At 37.5% G+C, this 13,890-nt stretch overlaps 1 protein-coding gene across 1 annotated transcript in view; it reads right to left on the reverse strand.

The window, feature by feature from the left end:
- iav (transient receptor potential cation channel subfamily V iav) overlaps window positions 1–13,890 on the reverse strand; it is a 45,145-nt gene that overhangs the window by 30,000 nt on the left and 1,255 nt on the right. Inside the window, 3 exon segments of the mRNA XM_067130674.1 lie at window positions 1,734–1,829; window positions 3,948–4,167; window positions 7,571–7,731. Coding sequence (XP_066986775.1) covers window positions 1,734–1,829; window positions 3,948–4,167; window positions 7,571–7,731 — 477 coding nt within the window.

A 13,890-nucleotide genomic window follows, 5' to 3' on the forward strand; every position in this document is an offset into this window, starting at 1 on the left:
GAGAGAGAGAGAGTTTGGTTCTTGCACTCGAATTTAGACGGTTTATGATACTGGTATTCTCACTCCCTAAATTCTATATTAGTCGTGGCCTTCCCTCATTCCAAAGCTAGTTATTTATTTTTTCTTGAATAACTGTTTAGCAGAAATAATAAGTATTCAGACCACGGTGGCTTTATTTTAAAGTACCGTTCGTGCAAAGCCTTCCTTCCTATATGTAAAACTACATGACAACACTTGGTTGGATCCTAAGTAAAGGAAATGGTGTAGGAATTCGAGAAGTTGACAATTTACAAGTCCCCCTTACAATAGCTCAATTTCATCAATTTTTATATTCTTGAACACCCATCACTGTTTTCATTATCATTTATGTACCAGCAGATTCTAAAAAAATTTGGCAGATTATCAGAGTACAGGAAGATGACGTGATAAATGAGTACGATGGTTTTAACGTAACGTAAACAGACCGTAAGTTACCAAATGACGCCTCAAAATTGCAGTTAAAAGCTCCCCTTTAAACAACGCCATCGAAACTTGGAGAGTATTCAAGTTACAGTAGATGCTCTATATTCCACCCGCTTGTATGTGACTATTTCACTGCGGTAGCATTCTCATTCTGATCCTTTGTTCAATACTGGTTTCATGTTTATCCATCTGATCGGGAAGGAATTTCGATACGAATTATAAAGTACATCTTATATTATAGATCCCTGCATTTGTATTCCCCTTAGCGTCGGACGAATACATGCACAGATAAGCTGACAGACGATCAGTAGTGTATCCCCACAAAGAGAGAGAAACATTACTAAAACAGCACTAAAAATCATACGTCTTCTGCACACACACACACACACACACGTAACTGAAACCTCTCACTCAAACGTCATTGGAGTTTTAGAAATTTGCTGGAGGCTGTCTGCTGGTATAAAAATAAATGAAGACTTTCTTCTTCTTTTCTTTATGATATGACCTTCAACTCGGCAAGGCACGCTTCATATATGGAGAAGTATTTCTTCAAGTTAATCCTATTATTCTTGTTTTTCGTACAGTAGCATATTTTGCGTAAAATGATCTAATCCTCTTGTTAAGAAACAACTGAAAATTGGTGGTAATTGTAATATATATATATATATATATATATATATATATATATATATATATATATATATATATATATATATATATATATATATATATATAATATATATATATAATATATATATATATATATATATATATGTGTATATATATGTATATATATATACATATATATATGTACAGTTTAATAACATTCTCACTACGAATCGCGCAATTGTACAAATGACACATAGCCAACTCGTGCATACTGAATTAGAAGAAAGTGTTGAAGTGTAATTAGTTGTATTTGTACTGTAATAATTTTGGAACGTATTTTGATCTTTTTATCTTATTAGTTTATCTCCACCAAGCAATCTTAAACCCTTGCTTCAACTACTTTCTTATTATTCAATCTCTCTCTCTCTCTCTCTCTCTCTCTCTCTCTCTCTCTCTCTCTCTCTCTTTCTCACAGCAAGGCATCTTAGAGTTGCTATGTCTTACTCATCACTGAAGTACCAACTCCTGTAAACAAAAAATATTAAAAATTGAGAGTGAATGCTTTCTCAAAAGAAGAAGAAGAAGAAGAAGAAGAAGAAGAAGAAGAAGAAGAAGAAGAAGAAGAAGAAGAAGAAGAAGAAGAAAAAACATATGGTTCTTACCAATGGCTCTTTGACGAAAGTCCGCACCACACTGGACGAGAATCGTAACCAGCTCGTTATTGGAGTAAGCTATCGCCAAATGGAGGGCGCTTGCACCTGGAAAAAAATAAAAAATAAAATATATTACCGCAAAGTTATGGGAGAAGAAGATGATCATAATTGGAAGGCGGAGTAGCTAGCTGGTGATCGCTGGGATAGTGAGGAGAAGCTGCAAAGACTATCAGAAACTCTGGATAGATTTGGAAGTGGAGATAATTGAAAGTAATTGACAGCAGCGGGATGATTACAAAATGTTACTGAAGGCAGGGGTGTGGGAGAAGAAAAATCACCTTAATTGGACTGTGGAATTGGTGGTGATCACTGGAATAGTGAGGAGAAGCTTCAGCGACTGGCAAAAGGTTTGAAAATATTTGGAAGTGGAGATCGCTGAAAGTAACCGACAGCAACTGGGTGGTTACAAGATTAAATAGAAGGTAGGAAATTGGAGTCCTGGATAGTTCTGCAGATGGTAAAAGACTAGTCTTGACTTGGTTGATTCATGTAGTTATCTGAGAGTAATTGTAATGGATAGTGATAGGACAAAGGGAGTAGTAAGCCAAAGAATAGACAAAGCAAGGAAAGCAACAGCGTATGAAAAAGATTGGGAAAAGAAGAAGCAAAACTTTGAATGGAAAAAAGGAACAACTGAGCAACTGTACATTCTTAGCAGCGAATGTTAACTTCGCTTAAAAAATGTAAGATGAAAAGTTGGAACATTCTAAAAAGAATTCGCTAAAGTGAAATAATATATTAGAATACTTCAAGGTGGTTTGGTCATGTGGAGTGAATGGAGGGCAAAGATTCAGATGTAGCCATGGGGAAAGAGATAATGACCAAGAAAAAGCTGGAAAAGTGGATTCAAGGAGGTTTTAGAAGGAAGGTGTGGCCATGAGATCCAGGGGGCTAGAGCTGCAGAATAGAGGTGAGTGGCACAGTGTTTTTTTAGATATATGAAGTAACGGGGTTTTGTAAGTTTTCTGCACTAGAAGATAGTCGTTGTTCAAGTAGTTGAAAATTAAATTAGGCAGGGATTAATTTCCCCTCTAAGTCGTACACTAAAACGTTATTTAAGTTTCCATCTCCTGGTAACACGAGTTCATATTTTCGAAAGGAAACGTTAATTGTTTGTACTGGTATTTCCCGAGTAAATTTGTCCCTAAAAACTGCTTCTTTCATTCCGTAGGTATAAGCGCCCTTACGCATACAGTGTTCGTTAGCATATGTATGTTTATACATGTTAATTAACGTTAACGGAATTGTTCTTTGTTGACAGACTCTAATAAAGCTCTCTTAAGAAACTGGTCGTGACCAGCTCAGAAATTTAAAGGGCCAAAGCTTTTCCCCATTTTATACGACAGCTATTTAATTAGTTGATCTCTCTCTCTCTCTCTCTCTCTCTCTCTCTCTCTCTCTCTCTCTCTCTCTCTCTCTCTCTCTCTCTCTCTGAAGGTTGGCTCACTATCTTATGGGAAAGAGAGTATCACTTCGCTTACAGGTATTATTATTATTATTATTATTATTATTATTAAGAGTAAATTATTTCATTATTACATTATTACACAACAAGAGTAAAGGTTTCATACACACACACACACAACACACACATATATATATATATATATATATATATATATATATATATATATATATATATATATATATATATATATATATATATATATATATATATATATATCACAAATACTGAGGCACAAACATCGTCCCATATCAGAGGGTGCACTATATGTCAAGACTACGTGAGAGTTGCCAAACAATAAATTAAATAGTCTTCAAACGTACTGGATAAAGAGAACTAACTTCATTTAAAATCCAAAAATTAAAATATCAAACTAAAGACAAAAATTATGCCACATTTACAATTTAAATTCCCGAGAAACAACGATCAATAAACCAATGTCAACTGAACTTTCAATAATGTCCCAGCTAATCCTTTGTTTCCAAAAATGACAACAATATAATTTTATACAAACTAAAGGGTTGAAAATTATGCTACATTTTTTACCATCAATTTCTATTCCCGCCTCCAGATTCTTCTATAACAACGATGAATAAACCAATTCTCAACTCCCTATCTATCTTTCAATCTCTTTCTATGTCCCAGCTATTCCTTCCTTCCACTCCTTGCCCAAACACTCCTCTCCTCCCACTCCTTACCCAAGTACTCCTCTCCTTCCACGACGTCGACAGCCAGCTTCGGGAAACACTTGAGGAGGATCTTGGCCACCCTGGTGTGTGCCTTGGTGTCACACATGATGAGCACGTGAAGAAGAGTCTCGCCCAAGGACCCCCGGAACTGCATCTGCCAGCAGGCTTCGTGGTCGGCCCACTTGTTGAGCGGGTTAAACGGCGTTTTCGTCTCCATCTGAACGACCATCTGGGAAGAGATGGTGTTGGTAAGACTCGCATGGAAAGAGGTTTTTTTTTTCAGTTTTCTGTAAAAGGAAACTATTGTGACGGCTTTGTCTGTCCGTCAGTACTTTTTCTGTCCGCACTTTTAGAGGGCTGCTAATTGGTGTGTTGATCATCCACCCTCCAGTCATCAAACGTGCCAAATTGCAGCCCTCTAGTCTCAGTAGTTTTTATTTTATTTAAGGTTAAAATTAGCCATGATCGTACTTCTGGCACCGCCATAGGCACTAACAACACAGGCCATCACCGGACAGTGGCTGAGTTTCATGGGCCGCGGATGTACAGAAACTTGATTGCACCGAAGAAACTTAGGCGCGTTTTTTACTTTTTTTGTGTGTTCCATCCTCAAAAAGAGTTATAGGACACGCTGTTATTTTTTAAATAAAGGTATTCTAATGAATGACTTTATCTGGACAATTCCATTTCTGCCAATATCTGTAAACTTCCAGTAACTGAAGGGATTTTGTTATTTATTCAACTTGAATAAAAATCTTGAAATATGAAGTCTGTCATGATCACTTACCCACATTAATGATATGTTACTCCAACAAAAAAAGTAAAAAATGCTCCGAAGTTTCTTCGGCACAATCGAGTTTTCTGTTCAACGTATAATCAAACCCACCAAAAATATATTTATCTTTCAGTGGTCTCGGTACAATGCTGTATGAGCTACGGTCCATGAAACGTTAACCACGGCCCGGTGGTGGCCTGTCCTATATCGTTGCCAGACGCACGATTATGGCTAACTTTAACCTTAAATAAAAAAAAACTTCTGAGGCTAGAGGGCTGCAATTTGGTATGTTTGATGATTGGAGGATGGATGATCAACATGCCAATTTGCAGCCCTCTAGCCTCGGTCGTTTTTAAGATCTGACGGAGGACAGAAAATGTGCAGACGGACAGACAAAGCCGGTACAGTCGATTCCTTTTACAGAAAACTAAACAGGAAAACGATCTTAGATATACAATGAAAAGAAATAATTAAAGGAAGAAATGAATAGATTAAATAAACGAATACAGAAAATAAACAAAGAAAAAGAAAGAAAGAAAGAAAGAAAGTCAATAAATAAAGGAAGAAAGAAAAGAAAAAAAATAAATAAAAAAAAATAAACAAATACTATTTACTCCTTTGCAAAAAAGAGGAAAATAAAAATCTAAATTCAAAGGGAAAAAAAGTCTTAGAGCTACGAAAAAGAAGAAATAATTATAAGCAGATTAAAACCCGGTTAGAATTAATCACTTAATTCATTATCAAAGTGATAAACAGATGAATAAATAAATAATAAATAAACAAATAAAAAAAACTAATAACCATCCACAATGACGAGGAATCCACCCACCCACATCCAGAAGCGTGTTTCATAATTCCTATTAACAAACCTTCTCTCTCCTCCTACGCCATTTCCTCAGCACGGACCCAGATACATTTTAGATCCAGGGAACTCCCCATATTCATTAAAAATTAGGCTTCGCCCCAGAAACTCCCATAAGACATAGGCTTCCGAGAGCCTTCTCAGAAGCTGATCAAAGCCTTCGACCTCAGAAACCTAATTAGTATTTAGGTCCTTTGGAGACTTCTGGTGTGAATAAAACTGAGGAGGGGGTCTCCGATGGGGGCTTTTTCTTTATATGTCTTTTAAAATAAATAAGGTCAAATCCCCATGGCTTTGCCCAACTTCCTTCCCAAGAAGCGATTAAGAAATAAAATTTCCCCAAGATACGTCTGATGGGGTCTTTTTTTTTATTTTTTTTAATGTTTTTAAATATTTCTTTAAATAAATAAGCTCAAATCCCCAAGGGTTTTCCCAACTTCCTTCCCAAGAAGTGATTAAGAAATAAAGTTTCCCTAAGATACGTCTGATGGGATCTTTTATTTAAAATGTTTCTTTTCCCTCCTGTTAAAGTAATACCGGAAAATGTGAATGAAAAACAAAATTTTTTCATTAAAACAATAATCACTCTAAACCATAAGATACTTTTTTCATTTCTGAACTTGTGGCTTTTTAGATTTTCTCTCAAAAATTATTATAAGACAAGTTTTGTTGTTTTCGTTTTCTGTAAACTATTGTGATTTCTTTGTCCTTTATTCTGTCCGCACTTTATTCTGTCCGTTCGTCCGCCCTCGGATCTTAAAAATTACTGGGGCTAGAGGGCTGCAAACTGGTATGTTGATCATCCACCCTCCAATCATCAAACATACCAAATTGCAGCCCTCGAGCCTCAGTAGTTTCTTATTCCATTTAAGGTTAATGTTAGCCATAACTGTGCATCTGGCAACGATACAGGATTCGCCACCACTGGGCCATGGTTAGTTTCGTGGGCCGCAGCTCTTACAGCATTATACCGAGACCGAGATAGATGTATTTTCGGTGGCCTTGATTACACGCTGTACAGAAAACTCGATTGCACCGAAGAAATTTCGGCGCATTTTTTACTCGTTTATTAAAGATAATTTAGGCATCTTACAACCCATAGAAATTAACTCTAAAATCTTTCAAATACTGTTTCTCGGTAGTAATCTAATACACTGCTCCAAATCTATAAAGGCAGACACCTTGACGTGACTGATTCCATTTCAGGTACAAAGGCATACAGTAGCTTTGGGAACCCTTTGTATCCACAGTAACGGGTGCATCTGACAGTACGCCTCGTGGAATAAACTGTCGGTAATACAAAGGGCCTTTCGGGACGTCACTTTGATTACAACAAAACCTATTTGTGGAAATGAACAATCTCAGTATCCATTTTGAAAAGAGAGAGAGAGAGAGAGAGAGAGAGAGAGAGAGAGAGAGAGAGAGAGAGAGAGTTATGGATTGATAACTACATATATTCAAAGTATATATATGTAGTGTAATCTTACACCATGAGAGAGAGAGAGAGAGAGAGAGAGAGAGAGAGAGAGAGAGAGAGAGAGTCTAAAGTCATCCTTCAGTGTGAAAGTAACAGAGAGAGATAAACCATAGAGAAACCTCTTTCATAAATGGGTCAGAGAGAGAGAGAGAGAGAGAGAGAGAGAGAGAGAGACGGGGGGGGTGTAGAAAGTCCTCGCTCACGAATAAAAGTAAGAGACAGAGAAATACTCGTAGACATGGAAAGACCTCTACCATAAATGGGGCAGAGAGAGAGAGAGAGAGAGAGAGAGAGAGAGAGAGAGAGAGAGAGAAAGAAAGAAAATCCTCGCTCACGAATGAAAGTAAGAAAGACAGAGAAAGAGACATGGAAAGCCCTCTTTCATAAACAAGGCACACAGAGAGAGAGAGAGAGAGAGAGAGAGAGAGATCAGGAAAACGTAAATGTAAAGATTAAACCCTTCCTCCCCACGACTTCTTCCTCCCCATGACTTCCTGCGCCAGTGAGTTCTTCCTTACCTGATCCTTGGGGACATTGCGATATTTCCACTTGAGATATTCCGTCCTGGTAATTTCTTTTCCTCTTCCGTGATTGTACATGAAAACTCCGAATTCCTCGAGAATCAGTCTCTCCACCTCCTTCCCTCCTCCCCGTGCATATTCTTCGATCAGTCGACCGCCTGGAAATATAAGAGAAAATAGGAAAACTGAAATATTATTTTTGCCAACTTTTTCTCCTGGAAAAAAACAGCTTGAATGTCCCCTGGTTGTCTAGTAGTATCTATAAGAAATACGATCTAGAATGATTGGGATTGTTGCCAAAGTTCTACTTCAACAAAGACTATGAATCTATCTATCTATCTATCTATCTATCTATCTATCTATCTATCTGTCTGGCTTTATCTTTTGGTTATTCAGTCACTATGGCAAAAATGTGATCAAGAATGACTGGGATTGTCTCTAAATCTCTGTAACAACGAAAACTATCTATCTACCTATCTATCCATTTATCTATCTATTTATCTATCTACCTCTAGTTCCTGAATTCTCAGGTTAGTACCTCATACACAGCGATGTTGTTAAACTTCAGAACTCTTTCCCTAACCTTGTTTTCCCTGAATTTCTAACGCATCCTTCAGAGTTAAACCCACTCTTTCAATCTTCTTTTACTTTAGTTTTTCATTTTGCTTTTGTTTCCTTCGGTCCTGGGCTAGAAAAGGGCACCGGATTCTCTTTATTTGTTTGAAGCTCGTGTAAGAAGGAAACTAAAAGTGTGGTGGCTGTAGGCTAACCTGTTTTTAAGAAGCTGACGGTAAATACACACAGTCGACATCACTGAAATTCACCGTGATTGGCGGAACCTCAAACTGCTCTCCACCCACCGAAAGCATCAACCAATCAGAATCAAGAAAGAAGACACACTGCTCAACAGCCACCAGATGCATCGACCAATCAAAAGCAAGAAAGAAGACACTGCTCACCAACCACCAGATGCATAGACCAATCAGAAGCAAGAAAGAAGACACAGTGCTCACCAGCCACCAGATGCATCGACCAATCAGAATCAAGAAAAAAGACAGTGTTCACCAGCCACCAGATGCATCGACCAATCAGAATCAAGAAATAAGACACATTGCTCAACGTCACCAGATGCATCGACCAATCAGAAGCAAGAAAGAAGACACACTGCTCACCAACACCAGATGCATCGACCAATGAGAAGCAAGATAGAAGGTACACAGATATTGGTTGTGGAAATTTACTACCCCTTAAAAACAACATTTCATATGATTTCCTTTATCTTTTTCTCACCGATTTTTCTCAAGAAAGAGTTACGTAAAAAAGTGGACATGCAATAACCATTTTTACACATCGAAAATATCAGCTTCCAGTCAATTGCTTCCGGATACCCTCGTGAGAAATTCCTCCCTCATCTTCCCGTTATTCGATTTCCTTTGCCACAGAGAAGAAAAATCGTCTGGCAAGAGGTGGAACGTATTGATGCTAGTGTTTGGTCTGTCACGTTCTTCCTTGTACCGAATGGGAAAGGGCGTATACCTACACAGTCATGCATCTACATAGATGGGTATCATTATACTATGCATACATACATACATACATACATGTATAATTGAATCACGAAAATGTGGAATGTGATGAATATATATATAAATAAAAGGCAATGCCACGACAGTAAGCCGAAAGATCTTGCACCACCCGGTCGTTTCTCTTTCCTTAGAGGCATTGCCTTTATTTATACATACATACGTACACACACACGTATATGTATGTATATATATATATATATATATATATATATATATATATATATATATATATATATATATATATATATATCTTCTTTCTCTGCATCTTTTCCCACTTCCTAGTGGGGTCGATGTTTCTGACAGTTTTCATCCTCCACCTGGCTCGGTCAAACACATCGTCCTCTGACAATTTGTTTGTCTCTCAGGTCTTCTCTGACTGAATCCATCCACCTTCGCTACGGTCTTCCTCTCGCTCTCCCACCAGGCGCCTCCATCTGCTTCTAACCTGCGTTTTTGCTCCTTCATACATATCTTGGACCGACCTCACATACTTCTCCGGCGTTCCCTTTACTCGCATGCACCTCCAAACCTCTTGGCGTGGTACTCTATCGTATGCCTTTTCGAGGTCTGTGAATACTATGCGCAGCCCTTTCTGCTTTTCCAGGTTTTTTTTTTTTATCATCTGTCGTTCCTCTTCCTGGCATGAAACTAAACTGTTCTTCACCTACAGGTGTTTCTCCTCTAAGTCTTTGATCCATTATTCTTTCACTTCCTTCCTGCTAAAAGTATGTATCATACCAAGGTTCTGGAATCCATCTTCAAAGAATGTTCTAGGATTTTCTTCATTTAACAATTGTTCATAATATTCTTTCCGCCTCTTCTTTAACTTATCCTCGTTGCATAAAACCACTACATTCCCATCCTTAACTTGTTTTATGTGGGAGTAGTCTTTGGTATTCTTGTCCCTCGACTTTGCAATTTTGTGAATTTTTCTCCCCTACTTAGGTGTTTCCAGCTCTTCGTACATGTCATCTAATGTTCTTGCCTTTTCTTGTGCAACTGCCTTCTTTACTTGTTTCTTATGTCTTTGGTACCTCTCCTGATCCTCTTTCTGTCCATACTTTTCCCAGATCGTTTTGAATCTTTTTTGGCTTTCACCACCTCCTTCGCTTCATCATTCCACCACCAGGCTTCCTCATTGTCAGGAGGTTTCTTTCCAGATGTCTTCCCAACACCTCTCATCCCACTCTCTTTATCACCATACTGTTGTGATTCCACCATTCTTGCACTCCCTCTAGCAATCTAACTTCCCTCAACACTCTCTCCTTAAATTCCTGCCTCGCTTCCTCCTCTTGTACCAGCTTCCACCACTTGACTGTTGATGGGACACTGCAGTCCTACCGGGTAGTTTACAGTTTCGGTTGCCAGGAAGCGTAACACCTTCTGCCCGCGCTACAATAACTCCGCCAAGGTAAGTAGTTCCGCGACCCAGCGACCCCACGCTTTCGGGGGGGGTGCAGGGGAGGCGAAGCCCCCACGGCCAGGTTAGGGCACGCCGCCCTATGTTAGGTTAGGTTGGTTACATCTGGTTAGGTCAGGACCTGGCACTACAGGAAAAGTTGGTCTTGTTTGTATTCGTCCGCCAGTTGCCTAGTCGGAACCTACACCACAGCCTTGGCCACCTAAACTGTAGGCGCTCCACCTTATACTGTGTTCTTTATTTCCAAGTCCATTACCACCACCCTGTGCTGTGTTGCCACACACTCTCCATTTAAAATTTTACAATTTCTCACCTCTCTCAGATGTGATCTTCTGCACGTGAAGGAGTCAATTCGACTTTCTCTTGCTCCACTCTTGTATGTGATGTACTGATTTTCTTTCTTTTCAAACCAGTTGTTGACAACAGCCAAATCGAATGACAACTGCGCAATCCACAACTCTCTCTCTCCCTCATCATTTCTCTCTCCAACTCCCAACCCACCGTGCACCCTCTCAGCACCCTCTCTGGTTCTCCCCACATGTCCAATCACCTCACCACCAATAATTAATCTCTCTTCAGCAATCGTTCGTATTCTATATTCTCTATTTCTTGCATAAAGGATTATGTAACATTACCTCATGCCCGCAAATCGCCAAAATTCAAGTACTCTTCGACTGTGACAATTAAAATTATTTTATGCAAGGAAAAAGCTGCTGTACCAATGTCCGTGTGTTACGGTGATGTGTGTGGTATTAATTAAGAGGTCATGTTTGGTTACTGGTTACCGTAGGTGTGCCAGCGTGAGTATACAGTATATGTATGTATTATGTATACAAATATATACTGTATATAATGTATTATATACATACCTACATACATACATGCATACATACATATTTATATATATACTGTATATATATATATATATATATATATATATATATATATATATATATATATATATATATATATATTTCATATTTACAAATATATATATACATATATATATATATATATATATATATATATATATATATATATATATATATATATATATATATATATATTTATATGTATAATGTATATGTATAAATAGTTGCCTAATATCTACATATATATATATATATATATATATATATATATATATATATATATATATATATATATATATATATATATAAATATATATATTAGGTCAAACAGATACACACACACAAACACATACACACACAGACGCACACGCATAAAATATTTCAAAAAGGGAAATCGTTCACGGTTGCAATTTTTCCATCAGTTCCCGAAAAAAACAATTGAATTGCCACCTTTCTGTGGGCGGGGGACACTTCACTTCCTTGATTGGATAACAGTTCCCTCTGGCTATTACTCAGCTGAATAAAGAATGGTGGAATAAAGAATAGTAAAGGGATGGGAAAAAAAAAAGAATAAAACGGAATCAGGGAAGAATAAGGAGCGAGCACGACTTGTTATAAGTACGTAGAGTATTCTTCATCAAGCGAATGTATGTAAGTCGTTTGTATGTATAGTGAGGTCTGACCTAGACAGTGCATTCGTTACTCAAAATCTCTCTCTCTCTCTCTCTCTCTCTCTCTCTCTCTCTCTCTCTCTCTCTCTCTCTCTATATATATATATATGTATACATACATACATATATATATATATATATATATATATATATATATATATAAATATATATGTATATATATATAAACATATATATATATATATATATTTAAATATATACATATAAATATATCTATAAACATCCATGTATATATATATATATATATATATATATATAAATATATATATATATATATATATATTATATATATATATATTATTCATATATATATAAATATGTATATGCTCGTATACGTATACATGCGTCTGTGGACGCATGTTTATATATACGTATGCTTCACAAAAAAAAAAAATTACTCACATACTAACATGAATGAACTGCCAATTCAACAACCTCTTTTATCAAGATAGCCCCTGGCCCTTATCTTCGTAGAAGTCTTAAAAATACCATAAGACTAGCTCGTATCTACTGGTACCAGCCATAGCTCATATCGCAATACTGCCCTAAAACGGAAGACTGAGAAAAATGGTAGATACTTCCTGGCCTTACTACTGATTTTGCAGATGCTGCAAAATCGGATCCCCTAAATACTCGTGGAAAGCATTGTAGAATCATTCTGAAACTGCAGTAACTTGTGTATTGGTGTTTCACGAGGCCAGTAGGTGGCATATCTCAATTTCCAAAATTTTGCAGATACTGCAGTTCTCCATTTTAGGGCAGAATAAATCCGCCGATGCTGACTAGCAATGTTGACGCGTAATGGCTTCCAGTTACTAAACCCGAAGTCCATCCTAATGTCGGAGGATGTTGAATGAGGATGACGACGATGGCCCAGCGAATTTCGACGCTAACAGGATTCCTTCGACGCTAACAGGATTCCTTATCTTGTTTGGACACCTGATCCCGCTGCCTAATAATCGCTAGAGAGTCAAGCCAAGATGAGAGCTATTACTCTTTATGCCCAGGCGAGAATCACTACTTGTTCCAACGGCAGACGAAGACGGCCAAAGCAGTATCAGTGTTGCTGGGTTAATCTTGAGTTTAAGCCAATAATCTTATCCAGCATTATAATTCAGTATATAACTAACACAAAAGTGCAGGATCATTCTACCTTTATTCTTTTTTTTTCAGTCAAATGACTATTTAAAGAAACGTAAATACCACGGAATGAAATATAAAGAAAATATAAATAAGTAATAGTGTTCAGTAACTGGGGCATTTATCCAACCTTAGAGAAATGGTAGCCTTGAATTATACACTCAAGATTTGATTCGAAGGCAACAGTAATCTATATCAAATATCCAGCATTTTCCAGCACTGTAATCATTCTTCCAGGGAATCATGAACTGGAAGGGCGAGGCATACTGAACGCTGGAAACCGAACCTCAAGGTTCTCCAAAGTGATGAAAGATCAACTTTCCAGGAAGACCTGGAAAAGTGGAATTTGGCCTGGAATCTCTTCATTCGGCCTTATTACAACCAGCTGGAACTAGCAATGAACTATGTAATCTGCAGTCTCCTGGAATAGTGCAATTTAGAAAGAAGAATGATGAAATGTTTCGGGTTTTGGGGAAAAATATGGAACCTCAGACTTCTTTTCCAGAGCGATGTGAGACCTCATCCAGATTTCTACATCCTGATTGCTTACGTTACCCTGGAACTTTTGATTACCTTTTCCAGATATCTCTCTCTCTCTCTCTCTCTCTCT

Source organism: Macrobrachium rosenbergii, chromosome 29 (assembly GCF_040412425.1).
Source record: "Macrobrachium rosenbergii isolate ZJJX-2024 chromosome 29, ASM4041242v1, whole genome shotgun sequence".
Lineage (NCBI taxonomy): Eukaryota > Metazoa > Arthropoda > Malacostraca > Decapoda > Palaemonidae > Macrobrachium > Macrobrachium rosenbergii.